The 21368-nt window shown below is 56.4% G+C and overlaps 1 protein-coding gene across 6 annotated transcripts in view; it reads right to left on the bottom strand.

Moving 5' to 3' along the window:
- ITPK1 (inositol-tetrakisphosphate 1-kinase) overlaps positions 1 to 21368 on the bottom strand; it is a 171812-nt gene that overhangs the window by 128997 nt on the left and 21447 nt on the right. For 5 of the 6 annotated variants that reach the window (XM_064571518.1, XM_064571514.1, XM_064571513.1 and 2 more), the window contains one exon: positions 2055 to 2079. The exons of the other annotated variant lie outside the window; for it this stretch is intronic. Coding sequence is in view for 3 of the 5 variants with exons in the window: in XM_064571513.1 (XP_064427583.1) it covers positions 2055 to 2079 (25 nt within the window). In the remaining 2 variants the exon portion in view is untranslated. The remainder of the gene's footprint in view (positions 1 to 2054; positions 2080 to 21368) is intronic. 6 annotated transcript variants of the gene reach the window in all.

Genomic DNA, 21368 nt, shown 5'->3' on the forward strand with positions numbered 1-21368 from the left:
CGAAAGAGCCCCGGTTAGCAGAAAAACCATGGGCTCTGGAGACACACTGACCCACAATCAAACCCCGAGGCTGCCACTTACCAGCCAAGTTCCCCAAGGGCCATCCTGAGCCTCCGTTTCCTCATCTCTAAAACACTACTCCTGTCACCAGCTGGCTGCACAAAAAGGGACAATACCAATGGGGCAATGGACCCAAGAAAACAAGAAAGACCGGCGTTGGCTGACGGCACGCTCACTCCCCCCTTCCTGCCCCCCCGTCGGTCACCGACACCTCGCGTGTGGCAAGCACCCATCCCCGGCATCCAGCAGCCCACAGGGGCCTGGCTGATTCTGAAAAACCAGCCAAGGGTCTCGGCTTCCAAATTTTGCAAAGAGTCCTTCTCTGCATCTTGAAATTCCAAGTTCTCCAAACACTGGGGGGAACGCCAGGAGGAGGTGTAGAAAGAGGCGTCACGGTGGGTTTTATTTTTAGGTACTGGTGTGGAAAGCGTCCAGTTTGGCTTCTCTCTGGTCCCCAGCCACCAGTTCCTCCCCAAAGTCATTACCAAAGTGAACAGCAGACACATCAAGGAAGATTTTGCAACTCTTCTTCTGCCTGGTAAATTCTAGAACAATGGTTCCAAGCCTCCCGTTCCACCCTGGACTAAGTGGATTAGAGGTTTTAGTCTAAATCTTCCCAGGAAGCCATGTAAAGCAAACCCACTGCCCCCCAGGTTGCCCTCACATCCTGAAACTCCAGGGCCCTCTCCCCGCCCCTCCCCTCCCACCTGCGGCAGGGGTAGGAGCATCCCACAGTAGGAGTCTGGGGTCTTCCAGGACAGGAATCAGGTATTGGGGGAAGGGCACATTTCTTCCCCTTTTAAGTAATGTGTTTGCTGGTGAGCACACGAGTTCACTTCCTCTAAAAACTGCTCCCCACAGAAATTTCTGTGCGATCCCTGACAAGCGCTGTAGCTAACCTCAGGGAAGGCTTAGAATCCTCCTGGCAGCCACTACCAATCCATCAGAAATGGCCCCGAAAGCACATCTTAGCCATTCCTGAAATCTGACTTCTCCCTTTTAATATCTAAGAAATTTAGGTCCACAGGAAAACTCAGTGCAGATCACGCAACTCTGCAGAGCCAAAATGAGCCTGGATGAAAAATCGACAGTCGATGAGGAGCTTCCAGAAACTACCTCCTCCCCGGAAACCAACCTCAGCCTCCAGGTCACAAGTTCAACCCGCTACAAGGAGGGAGACCAGAGGAAGAATTCATTCAGCAGCCCTCCACCAAGGCTTCCAGACAGGAAACCCAGTCCCACCCCAGCAACACTCCCCACGGCTGCTGTCAAAGTGTGTACATCTATTTTGGGGCAAGAAAGCCCACCCCAGGCCCTGGGAGGGCTTCTCTCTCCATCCATCCTTCCTTCTCCAGCCAATGAGCACCTGACCCAAGTCTGCCCCAGGGTGAGGCAGCACGGGGATCAGGAGCGCCCCCTGCACTGACCCTGTCCACTCTCCAGAAGCCAGGTGCCCATAGGGGAGATCAGATGTGGCCGGACTGACAGCAGGGAGGGGACGCACCTGACCTAGGAGTCCTGGGGAGAAGGGCGGGGGGAAAGGGTCGTCTTGGAGATGATACCACTTACAAGCATGGTCCGAGAAAGGAGAGGGCTTACCCCCAGAGGGCCAAGCAGCCAAGGCAGGGGCCCGGGGGGCTCGTGCTTCCCTGGCAGAGACGGAGGGCAGACACAGACAAACCATGGGGGGCAATAGGACCCCAGATGCCTGGCTGGGGGGCCAGGCTCCCCCACCCTGCCTACCCCCACCCCCAGCCAGAGCCCCAGCTCTCCCCCACGGATGAAGAAACTGCAACTCCACAAACCCCGGAGACCACCAACCACAACCCATGCCCTGCCAGGGCAGAGATCACGGAGAATCCACAGGGGGAGAAGTTAAACATGAGAAGTGAGTGAAGGCGCTCAAGAGCCCAGACTCTTGGGGGAAAGGAGGAAAGGGGAGCCCTAAAAGGCCCACCCACACGAAAAACGGCGAGGGTGTGGTCTGTACTCACCTGCACCACTTCTATCCCTCGCTTCCTGTGGAGAGAAACAGAGGAAACACAGGTTACTCAAGCAGTCAGGAAGCATCCTTCCAGAACACTCACTGCAGCCAGCTGAAAGCATGGGAGAGCCTGCGGCTGCATCCCTCAAGCACAGTCCCCACAACAGCCCCATTAGCAGAGGGAAGGTTTGTGAACTCCTGGTCAGTCCTCAAGGCCACCTCTTGGCAGAGAGAGAGAGTCGTTTCCCAGAGGAACTTGGCTGTCGTTCTACAAAGACCCCAAGTTTGCTGGTTTTCCTCACAGCCAGCTGTCTCCCTCTCCAATCTCAGGGGCAGCCCTTCCTGGGCACAGCTCCACCAAGGATGCTCCCCTCCACCGCATTTACCACCAATGGTCTGACCTTCCCTCCTTGACTCCACCACCTCCCATGGCTCCCGATTTTCTCTGCTATCTGGTCTAATACCTTGGTCTGGCCTCCCAGGTCTGCCTCAATCCATCCACTCTCCCATGTTGCAGGAGGCCCCTGCTCGGCTCAGTTAGTGCAATCCTGGCCATCTCTAGCCCCCACTGATGCCCTATGCATCCTCTGAGGCTGGTTCAACCACCACAGGCCTCACCAATATTGCTGCCAGCCTGCCTCCTCCACCTCTCACCCACAATCCCATGGCCACTGTTCTCCCACACGTACGCCCTAACTCACCCCACCCCACTACACACAGGGTCAGGGTCTCTGAGGAATGCCCAAAGGCCCCCTGCAACTCACCCACCTTTACCTCCCCCACCCCAAGCATCTGGGCACACGGGCTGTGTCACTTCTCCAAGCCTTGGTCCATACTTTCCATCCCAGCCTTTTGGATGTGGCTCAGACAGAAGCTCTCCGAGGAAGCCTCCCCCGACCCACAACACCCTCGCCCCACCCACCTACCCAGAGCCAAAATACTCCCAAGAACCTGGGACCACCACCATCCCGGCCCTTCATTCCAGAGTCCTGCTGGGCTGTCTCCTGGGGCAGGATGCTGGGGCAGGCACAGGGGTCTGTGTGGAATGCCGATGGCATGCCCATGGCCATGCCCGTGTGCATTTTCCTGGGAAGAAAGGCCGGGGCCCCCCCACAGGTGCTCAGAGGAGGCTGTGACCAGGCAAGGCTGGAAATGAGAGCAGCGACTATGGCAGGTTCGATGACTGTGTGTACTGTGTGCCTACTTACGGCGGCCGCCTGGCATACAGACACCCCCTAAACGCAAATACATAAACACTCAGCTCAGGGTCCTGTGCCCAGCCTGGCCTAGCACTCAGGGGCACACCAAATGCAACAGACATCGCTCAGGCCCTGGAGGGGCTCACGGTCTAGGGGAGGAGGTGGGCACAAAGCCCCCTGGGCACCATCACCATCCCCTCACACAACACAGCGGAGGTGACGCCTGCCAATCCTACATTTGTTGGTTAGCTCATCCAAGCGTTTCCTGACACCTCCTGAGAGCCGGCACCCAGCAGAACCTCGAAAGGAAGCCGCTACAAGAGACAGCAAGACAGACCGGTTCACACTGTGGGATACGCTGAGCCAGCCTTCCCCTCAACCCCCAACACCTCAACACAGCCCCGGACCCCGAGGAACCCAATCTGAAAACCACAGTGGCTGATGCTTTCAGGGGTCCCACCATCACTCAGCTTCTCCACAGCTCCAGAACAGTTCCAGAATGATGGCTAATATCCATTGGCTTCCCTGACGTCATGAGGGGAGAGACTGGGCACAGAGCACAGCCCTGGGCCACCAGCACCCACAGCAGGGATACCTCAGAGCCTCGGCCCCACTCCCAGATTGTCCTGCTCCACCTGAGCACTGGTGACAGTGACCGGCCCATGGCTACTTGACTCGTGCCTGGGACTAACCAGGTTGGGTTCAGAGGGACTCCTCACTTTGTCCCTGGCCCTGCTCCAGGACAGAAATCTTGAACAGCTGAGGGAACAGCTCCTTGGGAAGTCCCCAAGGACAAGACTTGGGGCCGCACCACAGGAAGGACAGACGGCACTGAAGGGGACAGCAGGCGCGTATGGACGTGACCCGCACTAGGCGGACAGGGCCTCCACTGGGCTGTCGCCAGGCCCTGGGTTGTCCCTTTGAGTTAATCCTCACGGCATCCCGATTATTCCGGCGTGTGGCTCTCATCTCCTTCCGAGGCCGACTGCGGTCACTTCCAATCCGCCCACATCTGACACCGTCCCAGTCAGCTTGCCCTCCCCCAGTCCTAAAAAACAAACAGGACTCCAACTTTGAAAACACAAGAGACCCGTAACATAAAAGAAACAACAAGTTCATCTTGAGAACAGGCAGGCTGAAAATCTTAAGTGGGACTGAGCTCCCAGGAGCCAGACCAGCTCCTCTGTAGCTCAGAGCTCCAAGAACAGGATCTATCTCGACTCTGGCAGAAAAGAGGGGGGCTCCCCTTTCAGCCCACATCAGGCCACACAGGAGACACCCCCTCAGCCAGGGCAGCTAAGGTGCACTGGGTGCTCTCGCCCGCTGATGCCTTCCTCAGCCCCAGCAGGAAGGGGCAGTGATGACCCGTTACTCGGATGAGCAAGCAGAGGCTGGGCAGCCTCAGGATGGGCTGCCCCACGGCAGGGCCTGCAGGGGAGGCACAGAAGACGGCCAGCCTGGTCTCTGCGCCGCAGGGCCTCGGTGTAAGGGGGGAGCGGGGAGCGAGGAGCGAGGAGGGGGGCAGGCAGGAAGTCATAGGCCCCATAGTGGAGGGACCCCACGCGCACCACTGCAGCCCACTCTGCAAAGGAGAATGTAAACCTGCCGGGGCTTCATTCCTTCCTCTGAAACTCCTGTGGGACCAACAGACCAACAAAAAGAATGAGGAAGCCCTCCATGCGCCCAGAAGGCTTTGTCTACGTGAAAATGCAAGGTGCAAAGCTCTGTGTGCTGAGTTAAGAACGGCTTGGGTTAAGAACAACATCCAGCACAAGAACGTGGGCTCGCACACACACAGAATGAATCTGAAAGTACAAGAAAGAATGAAAGAATATGGTGTAGGGTGGCCTCTGGTCAAGGGCAAGGGCAGCTGGAGGGAGGAGTGAGAAGACTTCCGTTTCACTGTACATTCTCATGCTGGAGCGTTGTGCCCAGTGCACCCAGCAACATATTCTCAAACACTAGGAACATTTTTTTTTTTTTAATTATCTTTTAAATAACAGGTAAAACTCCAGCTGCCACCATGCCCAGGGCTTGGCATAAAATAAATGCCTGATAAAGGCATGAATCAATCAATCAATCAATAACGTGAAGTAGGGGCGCCTGGGTGGCTCAGTCGGTTAAGCATCTGCCTTCGGCTCAGGTCATGATCCCGGGGTCCTGGGATTGAGCCCCGCATCGGGCTCCCTGCTTAGCGGGAAGGCTGCTTCTCCCTCTCCCTGCCGCTCCCCCTGCTTGTGCTTCCGCGCTCTCTCTCTCTGTCAAATAAATAAATAAAATCTTTAAAACTATATATATATTTTTAAAAATAACATCAAGTAGAAGAGTTCAGGATTTATCTAGAAAAGCTTCCAAGTCCTGCTCATAGAGGAGCTGAAACCAGGCCCACTCTGGGAGCATGAGACTGCCGTACAGGGAGCGTTCAGGCCCGATTCTAAGCACACCTAACTATTCAAGTATCTGGCAAACAGACCGGGAGGGCATGCACCGCCTGTCAGCTGTGGCCACAGCAGGAAAGACATGGGTGGCTTTTTTCCTTGACATTTCCTTGTATTTTCTAGTTTCCTACAATAAGCATAGATATTACGCCCCAAATGATAGAAAAAGTAACAATAAAAGTTAAAGTGAAATTATTAAAGAAGTTTACTTCAACCCTGCACCTGGAGAAAACTTGTACAGGCTCTAAAACTGTTGCTTTCTTGATAAATACTGATTAATAAGTTTTGGACAGAGAACCACCCCGCGGCTTATAATTATAAACCTGTTTTTCCGAAAGCTATATCGCTGTAAAGGGAAGATCTGTTTTGTAAAAGGACTCCTCCTCGCCAGAAGTCCAAGGAATTTAAAATGCTCATTTTCGAAGCAAACTATCCTTTCAGGGCAGGAGGGGGAGCAGTCAGAGAAGGCTTCAGGGAGGAGGCGGCGTCGGCCATTTCAATGAAGGGGAACCACTGACAGACACTCAGGAGGAGAGGTTAAAGAGGAACAACATGAGGAGCGCTCCCTTCCCAAAAGGTGCCTGCGGGTGTGGGAGCATAAGCTCCATGGAGGGGGGTGCGCAGGGGCAATGAGAAGGGGCCAGAAGATGCAGGCAGGCCGGAGAGGCCTGGAATGTCACAGGGCAGCCTGGCCTTTACCCTGTGGGCCAGCGGATCCCAAATACCAGGGTGGACGACTAAGAATCCCCACTGGAGCTTGTCAAAGACCCCAATTCAAGGCCTGGTCCTGCAGACTCTGATTCAGGACGTCTGGGGGCAGAGCCTGGGAGGCACGCGGGGCTCTGCCAAGCCCCCGGGTGTTGTTCTGGAGCAGCCAGGCATGGGAGCAAGGGGCAGCTTGTGCTCGAGGAGCAGCAGGACCAGACGGGGGTGGGAGGGCTCATCCAGGGCAGCCCTTCCAGGTCTTGGGACAGGAGTCAGGGACACAGGAGAACTGGAACAGCTGAGCTGCTCCCAGGCCAGCACCAGCAGAGGACGGAAGATGGCTAACCCTTCCATTTTATCACCCGTGGTCGTACCAGGAGGGGATCAGAAACTGAGAACTGAGCTGAGCAGACAGTTCAGGGCTAGGGAAATACAATCGAGGGAGACATGTGAACGTGGAAGAGGCAGGTGTGTCCCTAAGAGGAGACCCTGGAACCAGACCCAACCGCACCTCGTGCCTTGGTTTCCCCATCTGTCAAGTGAGGAGAGTCCTGGAACCCACCCCACAGGGCTGCTGGGGCCCACACTGGGAACGTGGGCTTCTGTTGCTTTGCTCTGTCCTGCCTTCCTGCCTTCCAGAACTGCCCCTCCTTGATCCCACATGATGCTGATGGGCATGCAAACAACGGAGGGGCTGCACCCTCTCCAGGGGCGACACGTGGCCTTGCCCCCCGCAGGATCCAGGACAGGTCCTGGGGGACTGTCCACAGCACAGAGAGCATGTGGCCAGGAGCGTCAGCACTCCGTGGCCTGTCTGTGGCCAGACTTATAAGGAAGAGGCCGCAGCAGGAGAAAAAGCCGGCACTCTGTTGCTGGAGCTCAAGCCCTCCATCCGGCCGGCCTGGAGCCTGTCCTCTCCGGACCTGCAGTCGCAGGTATTTGCTGAAGCCACTTTACACGGGAGTTTCTGTCACCGACCACTGTCACGCTGATGACAGCAGGTGCTCAGTAAGTGACAGCGGCCACCACTTCCTGAAGATGACCGGCGTGGGAGGAGAGGAGACGACAAAGGAGTCCAATGAAGAGGATCAAAAGCAGGAGGAGTAGAAGGTCCATGAAGCCAGGGAGGCAGAGCACCACGAGGAAGATGCGTCCACGAGCCCGCACCAAAAGGAGGCCACTGTGTGTGGCATCAGGAGGGCCGACACGGGACACTTAGGGAGAACGACCCCCAACAAGAAGCGGGCCTGCCTCACTGCAGAGCAGGGCCCTGTGGAAACCTGCAGCAGGCCCGGGCCCGGGGCTCGGCTTCCACATCTGTTGAGTGGGCGTGACCCTTCTGGCCCAACAGGACCTTCCGGGGCAGGTGTCAGACCTGAGGCCTGCAGACAAGTAAAGCAAGGGAGAGAGGGTGACGCTGAGACACAGAGGTCCCCTCTGACCATCGAGGAGAGAAAAGTCCGGTGGCGGCTACAGAGAGAGCAGAGTGGCAATGAAATAATTAAGCTTGTCCGGAAAAGGGGGCCGTTGGGTTCATCAAGAACTGCTTTCTTGCAATCTGCAAGGCCACGGTCAAGTGCCTCCTGCCCAGTCACAGCAGAGGCTGGCCACAGGGGGCAAGCCGCCACTGAAAGCAGGCCTACAGGATACCGCAGCTGCAGAGGGAGGCCGGGCCTCCCTGGAGCCATTTCACAGCAGAGGGAATCAACCCGGAAACGCAGGCTCCCTCCCACCAAGAGGGGAGGAGAAAGAACCTGCACCTGCACCCAGAGCTGAAAACCACTTAGAGACGGGAAGTGTGTAATTATGCAAGTGGAAAGCCAGGCACGCGCTTGTCCAGGCCCGGTCTGGTAACTGCCAGATTTCAGGAGCCCCGAATAATAAGGCCCTTTAGCACCCACGAGGCCTGCAGGCAACCTCCCCACCTCTGGCCTCCTGCCCCTCCCCGCCCTGCAGAGGGTAGGCCCTTCGGAGGGCCTCCCGAGGCCTCGGGGTTCCCTGAAGACACAGCTTGGCCTCCTCCCTCACCCAGGTATGCAGACGGACAGACTCCCCACTGCCTCGACTGCCACCCCAACGTCACCACCTAACTCACACTCGAGGTCAGCTCCCTAGGAACCCTCCTTGGCTCCCAACTTCCTCAGAGCCGCCGAGCGCCAGCACCGAGCATGGGCAGAGAGGCTGCCTGGCTCCGTGTCGCTGCCCCCACCCTACTCGGCAAAGAGCACTGTGGTAGACAGCATTAACAGTGGCCCCGGATCCTGGCAGCTCTGCCGGGCACTCCCCTGCCCCGCCCGCCTCCCCCAGCCCAGGTTCAGCAGGGCCCCACGGCTTGCTTTGGCCAATGAAATGTGCACAGAGTGACCCAGGTCATTTCCAAGTTCAAGTTCTCAACTTCCACCCCCAGCTCTGCAGCCAGTCCTCCGGGACATCAGCCACCACCATGGGAGCAGGAGGACACAGATGGCCCCCCAAAGCTGGGCCAGACCCACTCCTGAAAAGAAATCTGGCGGGGTGGCCACAAAGCCAGGCCGGGAACCAGAAGGACACCGTTCAGAGGCCCTTCAGCTCATGGTAGTTCTCAAAGGGGGCACTTTTTGCTTCCAGGGGACAGTTAGCAACACCTGCAGACATTTTTGACTGCCACCTGAGGGGAAGTGCTCCTGGTGTCCTGAAGGTAGAGGCCCTACAATGCACAGCCCCCTAAAACAAAGGACTCTCTGGCCTAAACTGTCCACGCCACCAAGGCTGAGAAACGCCAGGGTGTGGAGACCAGCGCTGAGCCACCGGACTATGAACAAGCTATAAATAAATGTGTTGCTGCAAACCTCCTGGGGTTGTTTGTTTTTGCAGCCTATCCTGCCTGATAAACGCCCCTCGAAGAAACATGGCTGCTGGCCTCTGTCTACATCCCCAAATTCTAAGCACAACCCCTGGACCACGGCATGTGGGGGTGCAGCATAAAGGTGTTGGGGAAAGGTGGAGCCAGTCCCTCCTCTCATGAAACCCTCCCAGGAGGGACCCCATTTTCTAAAAACACCTGGGCCTGTCCTACCTCTGTGCCTTTGCACAAACTGTTCCCTCTCTGCCTGCCATGTCCTTCCTCCCCTGGCAAACTCCTGCTCAACCATCAGGAACTGCTCGATCATCAGGAACAGCTCGAACATCATACTAGCTGAAGGCTGTTGCCCTGCCCCTTCCCCAGAGCAAAAAGGATGGCTCTGAGACCGAAGACTGCCCTGTGCCGGGTTTTGGACCCTGGGCCCCTGAGGCCAGGGGCTGGGATGTCAGCGCCCCGTGCCCACCGCAGACCCTGCACCTGGCAGGTGCTCTGCAGGCTCTTCCTGAATGAACGCCCCAGCCTCCCAGTGCCAGGGCTCCCACCCTGAGCCATCCCTGCCTGTCTGCTTCTTCTGCAGCCTGCTTCACCTACCGATGGTTTCACAACTTGGATTTCCCTCTTACTCACAATGCCAGAAACCAAAGTGGCCCAATATAAAGGCAACATACAAACAGAATTTTAAAGGCAGTACAAACATTTGAACTGTTTGGACAGCTCCAGGAAAGAACCAGATAAACTGGAAGCTGCCATATGACCATATGTCTTTTTGGGGGGGGGAGGGCCTTTCCCCTGATTGGACAGTCACCAACTCTCATCACTGAAGACCTTCCCCCAGACCAGGTGCCCCAGCTGGAGGAGGTGGGCAGGCCGCAGGTTCCTCACAGGGCAGACGCAGAAGCCTGAGTCAGCATGTTCCTTCAGACCCAGAACAAGCCCACCGGATCCCTGGAAGCAGCTTTCCCTCGTGAACCCAGGAGGTGGGTGAGGGGTAGGGCTAGTGACTCACCTCCCCAGCACCTCCTGGAGCAAAGCAGAGACGCCAGGGCCGCCAGGGGCCAAGGCACCTTTAAAACCCCCACACCTCAACTTTCAGGGTAGGGAAACTGAGGCAGAGGTGGGCTGGAGATTACCCAAGGGAGTGTTCTGCTGCATCCAAAGTGTCACCACTTCAGACTGGAAATCACCCCAACTTTTCATCTGAAAACAAATATTGAGATTCCCTCAATGTCACTTGATACGTTCCCCCTTTTTGATATAAAAATTCTCTGCAATTCCTTATCAGTCTTTACTAACCCCTTGCAGGTGCTATAATTTTTCTTTCTCCTAATAGGGGTGGGCCTTAAACTGCAGGGGCTGGGGCGGGGGGGATGTTATTAGACCCCCAGGGGCTGCAGGAAGGGCTGGTTCCAGCAAATCCACCCAGTGGTCAGCCTGGCCTGCCTCAGGGCTACTGACTCTTCACAGCAGTTTCTCATTCCTAAGAAAGCAAAGTCAGTTTAACATCAACCTAAGGAACAAAGTAATAAGCTACATCAGGAGGAGAGAGGCATTCCGCGCTGACATTTTCCTCCTTGGGAGCCACTGGGGGAGGGAGAAGCCTGCCCAAGGAGGTCGGAATGTCTTTAGCACCTATCCTCCAGGGACCACACACCCTTAGAATAACCACATAAACGTGTCCTGAGGCTGCATCTGGGAAGGCGACACTCTTAAAGGCTGTGTTCCAGTGGAGCTTAAACATCTCTACCCACCCAGATCCTGCTGCTAACACTCCCTTGCAATTGAAAGCTCCCTTCCGGCCGGATTCCAAGACCATGAGAAGGGTTCTTTGAGCCCCTGCAGTTTGGCGGAGGGAATAGTCTCTGCCCTGTTGCTGGGCCGCCCACCACCGGAGCGCAGAGCTCCCCATATGATTGTCGTCAGACATTTGCTGGGCTTTCTCTTTTCAGCTCTGGGCTAGCCTGGGAGCAGAGGGGTCCCCCAAGCCACAAGCCCTGCCTAGAGACGTTGGTGGCCACAGGGCCCCCTGAATATGCCCTTTGGAATCCTGAGGGTCCTCAGGGGCTGAGCTCTGGCCTCCTCCTTGGTGACTATGGAGGCTCCTAACGAACCTCTGGACAAATCCTAATCTGCCCCCGGCCCACATGTGGGCACTTTGAGGGGGTGTCCGAGATTCGCAGGATGCAGAAGCGGTAAGAGCCTTAGTGTTCGGGTAGACAGAATAATGCCCTCCGCCCCCTGCCAGGTGTGCTCAGGACCTGTGAGTACGCTACCTCACCTGGAGGAGGGGCTTTGCAGATGTGCTTAAGGTTAAGGGTCTGGAGGGAGGAGAGCATCCTGGATCACTTAGGTGGGTCCAGTGTAATCACACTGGTCCTTAGAAGAGGGAGACAGGAGGGTCAGAAGGAGATGTGACAATGAAGCAGAGGTCAAAGTCATGTGGCCCCAACAAGCCAAGGGATGCAGGCGGCCTCAGCAGCTGGGCAAGGCAAAGGCACGCTTTCTCCCAACAGCCTCCAGAAGGAAAACTCAGCCCTGCTGATGCATTTTAGATTCCTGACCTCCAGAGCTGTAGGAGAAGACATTTGTGTTGGGTACAGCGGCTGAGTCTGCAGTCATTTGTTACAAGAGCAATAGGAAATGAATATAGTGTTCATACATGCTGCCTCTCCTCCGGGCTGGTCTCCGGGAGGGACTGGGTCATGATCAGAGCCAGGCATCAACTCCCAACCCTTCATCGGTGGATAAGGCCGTACCTGACTGACCTCTTGGACTTGGAACACCGCTGCCATCCTGTAAATAGCCCCGGGGTTGGGGAAATTTTTGAATAAGTGCTTCGGGGTTTAAGTTTTCTGAGTTTGGGGGTGGGGGGAACCTCACCTTTCCTTTGATGTGGTAGAGGGGCCCGGGGAATCCCCACACCCAGAAGCCCTGGCTTTGACAGCCTCCCTCCTGGTCACCCTCAGGGCTCAGCTCAAACAGCAACCTTTAGTAACTTTCCCACCACCCTCCCCCCCGCCACCTCCCAGGATCCAAAGGGCATAACCAAACACCTACACAGGGATCCCTGATGGGGAGAGGCGTCCTAGGTCTGGGCGGTGGAGACCTACGGCCCCAGACCTAGAAGCCTTGGGTCTAAGCTGGGGGGAAGGAGGGGTGAATATTCCTGACCCTTGGGTCCACCTTAAGGGCCATGAGAGATGCCCAGACCAGCCAGGCCTTCCCACTGTTCACTCCACGGCCACCTGGCTCCACTGAAGGCCAAGTCCCTCAGACTCTGCCAAGTGACTGAGCAGCAACAGACACTCCCCAAAGAGAGGCATTTGGAGCCTGAGCCCAGCACGAGGCACACCGAAGCCCACAGGGGCCTGCTGGGCCCCCATTTACAGGTCCGGGGGTGCTAAGTCCCAGATACACTGAGCACCCAACTCCAGAAATGGGCAGTGCCTTCATCTGGTGCTGCTGGGACCCTTAAATTTAGGGAAGATTCCAAAGCCCTGGCACACCCAAACAAATGATTGGCAACATCAGTCATTCCTGGGCCCCCTCACTCCCCACTTGGGCCTGTTCTCCCTGAGCCACGGAGAGAGGGTAAGGGAGGAGACGGGGGCCCGAGGGGGTGTCATTTCAAAGACTGCATTAGGGGGTATGACGGTCCTGCTTCTTCAAGTGAGGAAATTCACAGAGAAACTCATCTAAATAGAAGCTGGACAGAGCAAGACAAATCCTGCACAGTGTCACCTACATGGGAAATCTAAAAAAAAAAGTCAAGCTCATAGGAACAGAGAGTAAAACGGTGGTTGCCAGGGGCTGGGGGGCAGGAGGAAAGGGGGGAGGCCGGCAAAAGGGACAAACTTTCAGTCACAAGATCAGTAAGGTCCGAGGATCTAACGTGTAACACAGTGACCACAGCTGACAAGGCTGTGTCGTATGACCGGAGTCTGCCTCTTCCCACCAACACCAACAAAAACAGGTAAATACGTGAGGTAACGGATGTGTTCATTAACAACAGTGTGACAATCACTTCACAGATCACACATATATCAAATCATCACATCGTCACACTCTCAGTACAATTTTATTTTTCAGTTATACCTCAATAAAATTGGAAAAACTATACATGTATTTATAAAAAAAAGAAACTTGCCCCAAAACTCAAACCAAGTAAGCCACAGTGGAACCATAAAGTCACATCTGTCAGCAATGACCATGCTCGTCCCGTGGCCTGGGGGGCGGTGGGGAAGGGGGGGTCCAGTGGGTCTGGGGGTGAGGCTTCTGGGATTTCTGGAGAAGCAACTGTGCTGGACCCAGCTGCCACTCTGCCCCCACCGAGCCAACTGCCCCAACCCTGAGCTGATGCCTCTCCTCCACACTTGACCCCGAGGCGGCCGGGGGAGGCCTGCGGGTGAAAGAGCCAGAAGGCATTTCTAGAGGCCCTGCCGTCCCGAGACCATGTGCAGTGGGGACTGGCCACGCCACAGGTCACCTGTTTCTCCCTTCTCCACAGGGCTGACAGCTCCTTTGACTACAGCGTCACTTGGAATCCGTACTTTCCAAGCAGAAGGGCCACGGAAGCAGAGTCCAGCTCGGTCACAGGGGGAGCTGCGGGCTCCCCACGGCAGGCAGCTGGTGACTGGCCCATGACCACAGAGGCCAAACACCCGCCATCAGGGTGCGGAGACTGGTACGTGGGAAGGTGGGGGGGCTAATGTCCTAGGAAGGTTCCGAATCCGCCAACAAGAGAGAGCAGTTGGCCAGGTCGCTGGAGTCCAGGAAATCAAAGGCGCTTCGAAAACAGGCCAGCCTGGCCTCGGAGGGCCCAGGGCCTGCTGCCAGTGACAGGCACACGCCCCGACCTCCTTCTTTGCTTGGGCTCCTGCCCTCCCGGGCTCTGCAGCTGCAAGCCATGGCAACGGGCCCCAAGCATCTCGAGAAATCCCTCAGACACCCCCACACAAGGTGTCACAGCAGCCCCAACCTAAAGCCAAGAAGTGGAATGCCAAAAAGAGGAGGCCCTGATTCCTCAGAAGGGAGAAGCTTGAGTGCAGGCCAAGGGCAGCCGCCCCACCCTGAGAGACATCCAATCCACTTCCCTGACCAGATGTTTTTCTGCTGGACAGCTCTCCAGGAATGACCCTCATTGCCAGGATAAGAACTCAAGACAGAGAGGAATGAACCCAGTTAGCAGGGGGCAGACAGAAGGGGCTTATTTTATTTTATTTTAATGTTGCCAGGCGTTTTCTTAAACTAAATTCCTCCTGATGACTTGCTTTCGCACAAACTGCCTTTCTGTCCAAAGGATTCTTTTTATTCATTCACTTGTTTCATGCATACTTCCTGAGCACCTACTATGTGCCCCATACAGTTTCACTACTGGGGACACAACAGTAGAAAGGATGCCTGTCCCGAAGGAACTTCGAGCAGAAAGGAGAGCGTGAACATGCAAACCACTGAAATAAATATAACAACATGTGACATGCTCTGAAACAAACATTCAAGGGCCTGAGGCAGGGAAGGTAAGTCAGTGCTGAGATCTAAAGGCCAAGAGGCCAGTGGTGTGTTGGGGGTGGGATGAGCCTGCCAGGAAGCAGGAACCGCATCATGTGCAAAGGTCCTGAGGTAGATAAGAGTTTCGAGCAGCTGAAGAACTGAAAAAAGATCACAGTGCGGTGAGAGGCAGAGAGAGAGGCAGGAGGCATGTCTTGGGGCCCTGAAGGGCTGTTCTTATGCCATTTGGTGACCTGGACCAAGAAATTCTTTTTGCTTAAACTCATCTGAACCGGGTCTTCTGTCACTCGCACCCACAAGAATCCTGGCTTCCACAACGTCCAAACCACGGCATCATACTCCATCACCTTCTGCACCCACCTGTGCCTCAAACTTGACGGCAAGCGCCACCACCCACCCTGCAGCTCCAGCCCAGCATCACCCCCCCCCATCCCCCAACAGTCGCCACAGAAAGCTTTCACTGGGACCTCTCGGCAGCCAAGGGCTGGGGGTCCCTCTCCCAGGGAGGTGGCCCACCGCATGCTGGAAGGAGAGGCAGGAAGAGAAAAGCAGACGGCCTCTCGGCTGTGGGAAAAAAAGAACCCCCAATAACACTGGCTGCCTGATTGCATATAATTATGAAGGAAAATGCTCTTTCAAATTAGCTTCCCAAATGCGGATATAATTTCAAGTGTCCCTTGCAGTGTGATTACAGCATCAGCCAGACAAATGTTTTATCGTCAGCTCAGATCATTCAGGCCCCTGCAGGCAAAAACTACGGAAGCCAACAAAGGCGCCAGCGCAGAGCCAGCCAGCTCCCAGAGCAGCGTGCGTCCAGCTGCCCGGTGCTTCCAGTGCCCGCCCAGGAAGCCCGGCACAGGACCAGCCCGGCCCCTCCACCTCCAGCGCGGGACCCGGCCCAGGAAGGCAGGAAGGCACTTCCCTCTCCTCTTTCTTTCTGCATCTTCAGGGTCTGGGACATTCGGACCCAAGTCCTGAGAGCAGCCCACGAATCATAACCAGGACAGCTTCACTTGCTGTAAGCCTCCTATGGCCAAGCGCGGCACTCTGTGCCTCAGTTTCCCCATCTGTAACTGGGCAGGATGGTGGTAACTTATGACATGAGGAGTGAATGACACCTGGCACACATTGGGCCACCAGTCAAAGTCACCACAACCCTTCACCTCCTCCTCCCCGTTTAACCCTCAGAAGAGCACGGACGGTTCTGAGCATGTGGACCGGAAGCTCGGAAAGCCACAGACTCTGGCCTCCATTTCTCCCCTCTCCCACCAGGGGGTGCCCCCTGATAACTCGGGGGCCTCTACTGCAAGAGGTCCCCCCATTTTACACACAAAGGAACCAAGGCCAGGACAGAGGGACTTGGGGTCGTGGTAAAGTCAGGAGGAGGTCAACTGTCACCAGGCACTCGTGGACGAGCCCAGCACTAGCAGATACGGGGCGCCATTCACCAGCGTCCCCAATCTGCACCAGCACCCAAGAAGAGAAAGGGCTATCACAGCCCCATTCCAAAGATGAGAAAACCGAGGTTTGGGGAAGTTTGGACAGGTTCAGGGTCTCCAACAAGGGCACGGGAGAGCCATGGTGTTCCATCCGGGCCTCCTTTCTGGCAGGCAGAAAACCGGCCACCCTGAGCGCCCACGAGCACACGGCCACCAGGGCTGGTCAGTGTATGAGAACTGTGAGGGGCAACCGAAGCAGGCCAAACCCATGCCCGGGGAGCAAGAAAGCCAGACTGGGAGCCAGACCCGAGCCCTGAAAGTGACTGCCCCTAGGGGACATCTGGCAATGCCTGGAGACACTGCTGGTTGTCACAACTAGGGGAGGAATGGCACCCTAAGGGTGGAGGCCAGGGTGCTGCTGAATATCCTACAATGGCCAGGACAGCCCCTAACAAGAGAGAAGGATCCAGCCCCAATATGCAAACAGCCCCCAGCTGAGGAGCCCTGAGCTACAGTCCTCTGTGAACAAGCATGGGGATCTGCCTGGACACATGGTCAGTTCAAAAACCCAAAACTTTCAAATAAATAAATATGCATGTGTGCACGCACAGATGCATCTATGGAAACGTGGGTATATGCATACACACGTGCTTGTCTGCATGTGCTAGAATATCCTGGAAGGATCAAAAACAAGGAGCAGTTCTGGGGGGCAGCCAGGGGGTAAGGAGCACGGCTAGGACAAGATCCTTTTCAGCGTAAGTCCTTTCTTGCCTTTGGATTTGAATCAGGTGACCGTACTGTCCATTTCAACACATTTACGTTCTCTCAGAACTAATAAAATAACACTTCCCTCCACGTGCAGTCTCCCTCAACCACCCAGCCTCACTGTTTTGAAAGCCTCTGGGGCACAATAACCAAGGTCAGTCACCCCAAAACATCTCGCTGACAACTGTAACTAGACCCTTGATTCAGATGCCCACAGAGGCAGAGAGTCAAACTCCATGCCCCCCCACACACGCCCCTCCACACAATCCCCACCCCACCTCCCCCACAAAGCTGGGCCTCTGGCAGCTCTGACCTAGGCACAGCTGATGGCAGAGCCCATGGGGTGACCTAGCCCAAGCTGGGCATGCTATGGTCCTGGCCCATGCCAACCGGGCCAGCCAAATTTCCATCCCATTACAACCAACCTCCAGCAGAAGGGAGCGTATGCTCACGGGCCTGGGCCCCGCCAAGCCACGGCACCAGCAGACTCCAGAGGGGCAGGGAGCCAGGAATTTAGCAGAAGGGCTGGAAGGCACGCTCACACTGCTTCGGCTAAACTCCTAAGCCCCGGGCACTAAGTCAGCCACTCCTCATGCCAAGGACACCTGCCTCCCAAGACCCGCCCCCCTCATGTTAACTACGTCCCCCAAAGGAACATCTCACTAGGGCCTGGCGGACGCCCAGCCAGCCTTTCTTTCTTTTTTTTAAGACTTATTTATTTAGGGGCGCCTGGGTGGCTCAGTTGGTTAAGCGACTGCCTTCGGCTCAGGTCATGATCCTGGAGTCCTGGGATCGAGTCCCGCATCGGGCTCCCTGCTCAGCAGGGAATCTGCTTCTCCCTCTGACCCTCCTCCCTCTCATGCTCTCTGTATCTCATTCTCTCTGTCTCAAATAAATAAATAAAATCTTTAAAAAAAAAAAAAAGACTTATTTATTTATTTGAGTAAGAGAGCGTGCGCACCCAAGTAGGAGGGGCAGAGAGAATCTCAAGCAGACTCCGCACTGAGCATAGGGCCCAACGTGGGGCCCAATCCCAGGACTCTGAGATCACAACCCGAGCCAAAAGCAAGAGTCGGAAGCCCAACCGACTGAGCCACACAGGCACCCAGAGGTAGAGAGTCTTAACGAAGCTGATTCTGTGCTGAGCATGGAGCCCGACGTGGGGCTTGATCCCATGACCCCGAGATCAGGACCTGAGTCGAAACCAAGAGTTGATGCTTAATCAACTGCGCCCCACCCAGGGGCCCCCCAGCTAGCCTCCTGGCAGTTGTTCGGTCCTCACAGCGAGCCTCACCCTCCTCAACCAGCCCTGGCCCGTGCAACTCCGTACCATCTGCCCCCCCACCCCAAGAATGACCACTCCTTAAAGCATGACTTTGTGCTCTTCCACGACCCACAGTCATGCACGTATGAACTCAAAGCCCATTTCCTGACTCAGTAGGCAGATAAACCACCCAACTCTGTGGGGGTGCCCACGCCACATTACAGAGAAGCTTCACATAAGATGGGCCTCCCCATTCCAGAGCCCTGAGGACAGAGCTGGGCACCAGGGGCCGCCCTGCAGAGCCCAGCCCCTGTAGCCCTCCTCAGTGACCCCCTCTGTGGTCCCCACACTACCCTGGGTGATCGTGATGGGGCCCCTTTCCCAGTGAGGAACCTGAGTGCACTGCACATCCCAAATCCTACCTGACCTCCTCTAGCCCACCGCCTAACCTGCACTTCCATCCCCAAGCCCACTTCCCCACACAAGCAGGCGTGGGCCTCACCCCTCCTTCCTTCTCCCAGGCCCGCACCCACGGAGGCAGCAGGTTTTCTAAACCAGGGCTTCTTAGATGTGAATGTGCAAATGCACACGCACCCTTGGGGTCCCTGCTGGAATGCTGGTTCTGAGCACTGGGTGGGTGGAGATTCTGCAGTTCTCACAAGCTCCCTCCACGCCAAGGCCACCCGCCCTGGACCACAGCCTGAGGAGCAAGGTCCTAGCAAGTCCTCATGGCTGGCCAGCAGCCCAGTCCCTCCCCACCGCCTGGTCAACCACAGCAGGCTCCCGCCTACAGCCCACAGCCCCGGTCTCGTCCTCTCTCGTCTGTCCTCCACAGTGTTCCACATCAGCCTGGGCCCGCGCTGCCCACACGCCTGCTCTGGCCCCCACAGCCTTCGAGACAGGGCCCAGGTACACAGTGAAGGCTTCCGGCACCCTGTGCCACCTGGCCTTGACTTGGGCCTCATCTCCGTGCCGAGCTCCAGACAGACTGAACTTCTGGCTCCGGGTCGCTCCTTGCAGCGTCCTGCACCGACCCCAGGAGGGAGGGCCCGGGGGGTCACCCCAGCCCTTCTACCTGAGGGACCCAGCAGAGTTTGTTCAGCCTCCGGTCTCCTCATCCGTTCAATGCCGGGATGAGCACACCCGAGGACGTGGGGGTCCCCTCCTGCCTCCTCCCGGCCCGGAATGGTCCTGTGGTGGGAGGAAACCGCCGGGGCAGGGGGTCGAGGGAGACACAGGAAGGTAGCTGCTCTGTGGGAGAATGAGAAAGAAAGTCAACAAGAAGCAGGGCTGTGTCTCTGCCAAGTCTGCTCTGGAAACTCATCTGTGCCCACAGCTCAGAGGAGGCTCAGAGGGGACATCCCCCCACCCCCGCACACCACCCCCACGGCTAAGTCAACAGGAGGCTGTCAGCCAGACTCAGCCTCAAGGAGCAGGTTTAAAAGCCACCATTTTATCAAGTGCTTGCCTTGTGCTAAGTGCTATTCACGGACCTCCTGTCCCCCGAAAGCAGCCGAGTGACGTGGGGCCTGTCATCATCCCCCACTGAGGCGTACAGACTGCAATGACCTCCCAGTGGGGCAGCATGGTTCCAAGCCAGGGGGCCACGTCTGGGCTCCAGGCTCCTAACTACTCGGCGTGGGTGCAGTCCACGCCTGCCCCTTGCAGAGTGGACAAGACCTGCCACAGTCACAGGGACAATCAGCAGATGCTCCTTCCTTGACACCCCATCTTGCTGCTTTCTAGATGCTCTCAGACCAGGCTTCCAGGGGCCCCCTCAGCCCCCATGTGCCTCCCAGCCTGACATGCCCACAGTCCCTGTTTGAGGACCCCCGGCCTCACAGTGTCACACCTTCGCATGCGCCGGCTCACTACCTGAACTTTAAACCCACGCACATCTGCCCAGGGAGCTCCTCCTGACCCTCAAAGAGGCTGGGGGAGGGGGGGTTCACCCCCACGTGACGCCCTCCTCAGTCTTTCCAGACACACAAAGCTGCCCCCTCCACCATTCCTTGAGCAAAGCTTCAAGGCTTCCCTATGCCCGTGCTGCCCACCCAGCTGAGCTCCCAGGGCGTGGGGGTGTCTGTGTTCTAGGACCTAGACCCACAGGACCCCCTGAGTAACGCTACCACTACAACGATAATACCACCCGCCCACCGTTTCACAAGGAGCCACAGCGGGCTGTTTCCAGTATTTATAAATAAATACACGTGGCAGGCAGCGAACTACAGGGCTTTACACTCATTATTTCAACAGACACACCAACTGTGAAGGTTAGGTGCGTGTGTATCCTACAGATGTAGAAACTGAGGCACGGAGAATCTCAGTAACTGGCCCCAAACCACAGAGCTGGATGGTGACAAGAGCAAGGCCCATCCTTCCATGACCAGCCTGGGCACCCTGGCCAGCAGCTAGAGGGGAGACAGCCTGGCTGTCACTGATCTGAGGGCTGAGCACAGCCCCAGGGACAGGGGGAGCGCTGCTTTGCATTTGACATTTAACATCTTCATACAGACAGCCTGTGCACCTGAGCATGTAACTCTGGCCATCTACCCCATCGCTAGTGAACACAGCCCAAAGCTCTTTAAAGGATCATCCATGTTCATTGACGGTTTTGTGCAATCATTTGATGGGAGCCTTTGCCCTCCCCCGTCATGTAAAACTTTACACACCATGGCCTGGAAAAGCTCTGAAGAGTCTGGCCCCTGCCTGCCTCTCTATTGCTCCCTCCCTCACATCTCCAGCCGCGCCCTCCTCCCTGCTGTTCCACAGACACACCAAAGCCCTTGCTCAAAAGCACCCCAGGGCCTTTGCACTTGCTGTCCCCCCCTACCTGAGAGGCTCTGGCCCAGACTTTCAGATACCTGCTTTCTAACCAGTCAGGCCACAGCCCCAAGTGCCTCCTTTGAAAAGGCCTTCCGTGACCACCCTGAGGACAGTCACCCATGCTCTTCACAGCCCTGCTAAAATTACCCCCTTTAACTTACCGGCTGACATGTTTGTCACAGGCCCTCCCCACCCCTTTTCTCCCCAAAGACTAAAGCTGCAAGGACGTGTCCATCCTGGCCACCACAGGTCCCTCACGAGGGCTGGCATGGCATGGAGGGATGTTAACAGACGCCTGTGAACACACTCTCTACTGGGGGGGACGCAGGAGGTGTCCCGGT

This window comes from Mirounga angustirostris, unplaced genomic scaffold, assembly GCF_029215605.1.
Source record: "Mirounga angustirostris isolate CCGP_5_RB_7025 unplaced genomic scaffold, mMirAng1.0.hap1 SCAF_9, whole genome shotgun sequence".
NCBI lineage: Eukaryota > Metazoa > Chordata > Mammalia > Carnivora > Phocidae > Mirounga > Mirounga angustirostris.